At 31.9% G+C, this 6,330-nt stretch overlaps 1 protein-coding gene across 1 annotated transcript; it reads left to right on the top strand.

Moving 5' to 3' along the window:
• The first annotated feature begins 2,249 nt into the window (after positions 1-2,249).
• LOC117116458 lies at positions 2,250-6,223 on the top strand. The gene is made up of 5 exons (XM_033260508.1): positions 2,250-2,370; positions 2,927-2,950; positions 3,203-3,730; positions 4,249-4,287; positions 5,473-6,223. Exons 2-5 carry the CDS (start codon positions 2,941-2,943, stop codon positions 5,904-5,906), a joined length of 1,011 nt encoding a protein of 336 aa, XP_033116399.1. The 5' UTR covers positions 2,250-2,370; positions 2,927-2,940; the 3' UTR covers positions 5,907-6,223.
• The last annotated feature ends 107 nt before the right edge of the window (positions 6,224-6,330 follow it).

The following is a 6,330-nucleotide window of genomic DNA, read 5'->3' as shown; positions in this document are numbered from 1 at the left end:
AGTTATTTATGTTTAGTTGTGTCAAAATTAAAGATGTGTCAAGACATATTTTATGTTTAGTTGAGCATTTAATAAATTACTTATGCAAGTGCCTTTTAACTTAGAATTCTCAGGTTGAAAAGTAGTGTATTTTATTATGTGTATTCTTAAGATACACATTTTTTACCGTTGCAATACACTTTTTACAATATATTTTATATGTCTAAAGTAAAAATAAACATACATATATTAATGTGTGTAACTATAATTTTGTAATATAATATTATTGACAATCTGAATGGGACTTGTGATTAAGGTGACACTTCTGAAATATGATCTCCTAATCATATGTCTTCATTTATAAAAGAAAATCTCTTGTTTTCAATATGTTAGATTGTCTAACCCACTGTTTAAAATAGCGCTTTAAATAAAAAAAGAGGCATGGGCTCTATTTGAATTTGAACGGGACGTGTGAGCATGGTGTGATCTCTGTAATTTTATCACCTCATCAATTGTGTTTATTTACAAAACAAACACTCCTGTTTGCAATATTTCCAGATTATCTAGCCTACTGTTTAAAGTAGCACTTCAAATAAAAAGGGGCATCCCCATTTTTAGCATATTTAAAACAACTTGCATATGAACGAGACATGTAACCTGGACAGTGTGATTTCTGAATATATTCCCTTATGTGTTTATAAAAGAGTAATCATATTTTTCCAATATTTTTTTATTATCTAGCCTACTGTTTAAAGTAGCATTTCAAATATAAAAGAGGCATCGCCACCATTTTTGTGCATACAAAAGCTAATTTGCATATGAACAGGACATGTGACCACAGTGTGATTTCTGAAATGTTGTCCCCTCATCATATTATATGTTCATCTATAAAAGAAAAACTCTTATATGCAATTTGTGCAGATGGCCTAACCTAAGGCCAAATGTAGTGCCTCAAAAGAGGCATGGCCCCTACTTTTGGCATATTTAAGCTAATTTGCATATGAACAGTGTGATTTCTAAAATGGAAATGTTAACCCTCATCATATGTGTTCACTTACAAGAGCAAAAAGATCATTTGAAAAATGTTGAGATTGCCTAGCATACTAAAGTGTGCTTTAAATTAAAAAGATGCAAGTTAACCCTTACTTTCTGCATATTTAAGCTAATTTGCATATAAACAACATATCTGACCACATTGATTTCTGCAATTTTATCCCCTTACCGTATGTGTTCATTTATAAAAGAAAAATGTTTATTTGCAATATGTGCAAATGTCCTAGCCTACAGCCAAATGTAGTGGCCCAAATAAAAGAGTCGTGGCCCCGTTTTTGGCATATTTAATGCTGATACGGTCATGCTGTTACAGTTGTGCTGTTGCTGTTACACTGTCACCATCGCAAAATCACAGTCAGCTTCATTGCTGTCACAATGATAGGCCACTACCACAACATTGCTGGATTTATCTCTGTTTCTGACTGAGGAACACTAGTTTAGCTGGTAAATTGCAAGGATATTTCTGCCAATATTAATCTCTGGAGACTTTGATAGTGTCGGTGTCCATGATGCAGTGTTCATGGCGCTTTTACCACCCAAGCTTAAAAAGATCGGGAAAAAGAAATTAACACAAAACCAGGTTGAAATTTTAGTAGGTAGGTGCAGGTTGGAGAATAATTAATTTTTACTTGTATTCATATATGTACAGTAAGTTGTCCTCTAGTGTTCAATCCGGTTCAAGAGAAACATTTTCAATCTTCTAATTAATTGTATATAGCTGGAGTTAGTTTCCACCAGGCAAACTTTGCTAAAAAGGTACACTTTTTCCATATAAATTCTTCTTCTGTGAAGGAATGACCTGTTCGAAGCACGAACTCCTGTAGACCAAACACAGTACCGTTAAGATTTTTAATTGTGCGAGAAATCCATTCTTGATACTAACAACCATATCGTAGATTGGGATGCTACCATCTTTAAAAGAGGGTGACATAAATTCAATAAATATTTTACTTTAATCAATTACACAAATTTTATTTTAAGTATTTTTACAGACTTTTTAACAACCATCATATCAGAATTATTATTTAATTTAAAAAGCAAAAACATAGTAACAAATTTGGATTGATATCAAGCTATGCTAATAAAATACTTTATAACATTATTTACTTTACAACTTTACTTAGGGTATAATTATTTACTAAGCACTTCAAAGCAGTTCAAAGTCTCTCCATTCATTGTTCTATTGTTTAACAATGAAAACCACCCCTACCAGGCCACAAGACCAAAGACAAACCCTAAAAAACCAACTTGTTGGAGCATACGGTATTACAATATATCTCTCTATTTGGAGATTATTTACTTCAGTACCTCACTGAAAACAGCTCGCAGAATTTTAAGGTAAACATTTCTTACGTTGTTTTGTACCCCACTTTTGCGGTTGGTTAAATACTACATTAATTAAATTATTATTAAGCTTTGATTTATTATGAATCTCTTCAGCTCCTTTGAAAGAAAAGGTAGTTTTTAATTTGTATGTTTCTCTATTGTAATGTTCATGACCTGGTGAATGTAATTAAGCATTTTATAATCAATTACACTTGTCCTCTAATCAAAAAGCTGTAGCTCTGATCCTGGAGCCCGCTGCAAAGCTAGTAAAAAAAATCTATGGCTTTTTAACATTGGCGAAAGTGCAACCTAGGTTGAAACTGCCGACTAAACCATATCCAGATCCATTATAAATAGGGTATAATAATTTACTAAACAGCAGATTGTCTGTCCGTCCATATTTTTGTGACAGATTTGTTTTGCCCTGGCAAACAGCTACCGCATCATTTATTATCTAAAATCATTATTTGTGCCTTCACTACCTACAGGTAGTATCTATACTTTATTACTATATTATTTACCTAGTCCAAATGATAAAAGTTATTAAAAATTATTTTTGAATTCACAGGAATATATTTCAAGATGGCTAACAGTAAGTTGAATCAGTTCTTTAAAATGTTGATGAGAGGGTATTAGAGTGTACCATCTGCTTTAGATGCTTCAAATCATATCCCATTCCAAAGAGGGGGCTTTGGAAGCTTCCACTAAATACCTTTCTAAATAATTTATTAGAAGCTATCAAACAATTTTCAGACAAAAATATCAGATGAATTGTAGAGTGTGTGAAAAAGAAAGAACAAGTAAAATAATAAGTATGAGGCGTCTCTATTTTTTCTTAATATAGATATCACTGATGGCACTTTCAGACAGCTTTTGTCAGTTATTTCAGAATGGTATGACCAGCATGGATACATCAATATGCTGAAAGTTTTGTACAGAGATCTCTTGAAAAACCATTATGAGTTGAATAAGGCTACCAAGGTGATAGACCTAATGAATTTGTTGATTGCTTCTGGACATTTAGACTCAACATATTTCAATCTTCTATATGATACTATAAACATAACAGAGCAATATGGCTTAGAAAGAAAGATCAAAGATATACTGCCAGAATTTCAAAATGTTAAAGATGTAGCAATCTCAAAATTCACGTATCACAGACGAAAAGTTATGAAGCTTGGAATGGTACTGATTGATGAAGATTTGAAAAAGATCAGTGGATGGTATGAACCAGCAAAGGAATATGCAGACACATGGAGTTTGATTATGGATCTGGAGCACAACATGATAATTTGTGAAGGAAAAATGGACGCCTTCATTAAAAATCTAAATACCCTTAAACTCCAAAATGCTGTTAAAGCTTTAACTGAAGGTATTCAATGTAATTGCCATTTTATATAAATTTAATATTGTTAATACCAGCAAGGATCAAATATCCTAAAGTAAAAAAAGGAATCAACAAAGCAATGGAGGTGGGAATTATAGGCTGCTTCTTAAATCTCTCAATCAGTTAAAAAAACTTAAGTTTGTTAGCAAATATGATAAGGAATTAGTGAAACTTTAATAAGTGTTCCTTATTGGACCCTGCCCTCCCCCTGTATTTGGAGCAATAATGATAAAAATATTATACTATTAAATTCATCATCAAAGGTATGAACAGTAAATTAGGATATTCATTCACTATGAATCTTCTATTCATCGCAGTGTCTATGCTGGTGTAATAATCCGATGGATTGACTGATATTTTTGAATGACTGTACAGTACTCCTCACTTCATTGAGGATCTGATACTCCAGTCCCAAATGGAGACACCATTTTGCCTAACTTTTAAATATGTCTATCTTTCAAAATTTATATTTTATATTCTGACAGTAAACTTTTTATTTACAGACATCACAAATGCAACTTCAAACTCTGGACATGGTGAAGGTAATGACGCATGTATTCATGTAAAGATTGATTGTCATGATTATAATAATAATAATTATAACATACGAAAACTAAAGTTATTCTACAAGTTCATGTAAGAAAGAACCACTATATTAACAAATTGAAGTTTAATAAAAAGGAAGGCATTTTAAAATATAGGACAAAATATCCAGGATGTGAAACAGCTGCAGATCTACAAAAAGATTGCAGGTTACATAATATCTGGGTTACTTTCTGCCACCTACAGTACATGAAAATGCTACTACTACTCTACTGCTTTACCATTCATTTCCATGGAGTTATATATTTTTACACCCCAATGATATAACATAGTTGAATAATAGTTGAATAGTTGGATAATTCTCATTTTCATTCTACAGTAGAGATATTGTTGATGGCTGACCACTTTAAGTAGATTGTATGCTGGATAGTTTAATAATTAATATTAGAAATTATTCTTTTACTTTTTTAAAGAAATTTCTGTACAATTAATGTGTAGAAGAGAGTCTGAAGGTCGACAAAAGACTTATTTTATCTATCAGAAAATGATCCTAGTGCTTTGATGCATCTATGGGAAATACATTCTAGTTGAAAACTCACCAAAGATTTGGCACAAATATTAGTCCTAGAGGTCCCAGATTTAATTATTAATTTTATCTTTTATTTTAAAAACTTCTTTTAAAATTAAAACGCAGAAGAGAATCTTCTGATTCTGAAGGTCAACCAAAAACGCCAGCTCTTAGATCTTTAATTGAACTTTATTAACATAAAGACACTCTGAATTTGAAGGATATGCCAGAATTTACTGACATTTTTGGGAAACTTTATAAATATTATGAAGATTATATGATTAGGCCTATTGTTCAAAGTGAACTTGATGATTGTACTTTAAATGAACAATTTTACTCTGATTATTCAGCTAGCATTGTGCAACAACTACCTAGTTCATGCAAAAAGGGCGTACACTACACCAGGTTTACGCCAGCCTTACGCTTGTGTGTGAACATAGCCACACTGTGGAAGACAATACTGTTTACTCAAAACAACTCTGATGTCATAATTCTCATTTTATATCTACAGTACAGATTTTGTTGATTACTGACCATGTAAAGTATAAATTATATATGCTAGATTGTTTAATAATTATAGATTTAAAATATGTCATTTTATCTTTTATTTTGACAGAAATTGCTGTGAAAGTAATTCAGAAACGCAAAGGAGAATCCTGTGATTCTGAAGGACGACCATATAAAAAGTATGCTCTTAATTTGTTAAATGAACTTGATGAAAATAAAGACTCCCTAACTTTAAAGGATACACCAGAGTTTTTTGACAAGTTTGAGAAACTTATTATCTATTACAAACGTTATGGTTTAACATTAACCAAGGTTGAGAAAGGATCAATAGTATTTTACCTATCAGCAAATGATCCTAATGCTTTGATGAGCCTATGGGAAATACATTCTAGTGGAAAGCTCATCAAAGATTTGGCACAAATATTAGTCCCAGAGGAACATCAGCAAGAGTTCTTAGATGAATGGATGACATACATTGATGACAATGAATACAAAGCGGTGCTGAGTAAACTGAAAGAAAAAGGTGAGAAAATAATGAAATGAATTTAAGACAATTGGATAAAATGTTAAAATTATGTTTCTATTAGAATGAAAAGCTTTTCAAAGAAAAGGCTGTGATTACTATGCAAGTTCGTCCACTTACGCTGTCATAGGGGAAATTTTCCCGTCCCCCCGGCAAATCCTGGCACTACTGCTGCCATCTAGTGCCCACATACATTTTCCGTTTGCTAAAAATCTAACATTTAATAATGAAACCATATCTTGCAACATTGGGTTGGTTAAGGTATCTCGTAATATTAACAAAAACCAAATTTATAGACCTTATGCATATATACATGCATACCTGCCAACCTTTGAAAGTCAAAATGTGGTAGGCATTTCATAAATCTATGAATTTTAGTGTTTCTAAAGTCAACATCTTACGTATTTGAGTTTCATTACTGTTACGTTATATTATATTCTACAT

Source organism: Anneissia japonica, unplaced genomic scaffold (assembly GCF_011630105.1).
Source record: "Anneissia japonica isolate Jap-2015-1 unplaced genomic scaffold, ASM1163010v1 scaffold263_len647688_cov178, whole genome shotgun sequence".
NCBI classification, from domain to species: Eukaryota; Metazoa; Echinodermata; class Crinoidea; order Comatulida; family Comatulidae; genus Anneissia; species Anneissia japonica.
The sequence above is the reverse complement of the archived record's forward strand: the minus strand, read 5'-3'. Positions and strand labels throughout refer to the sequence as shown.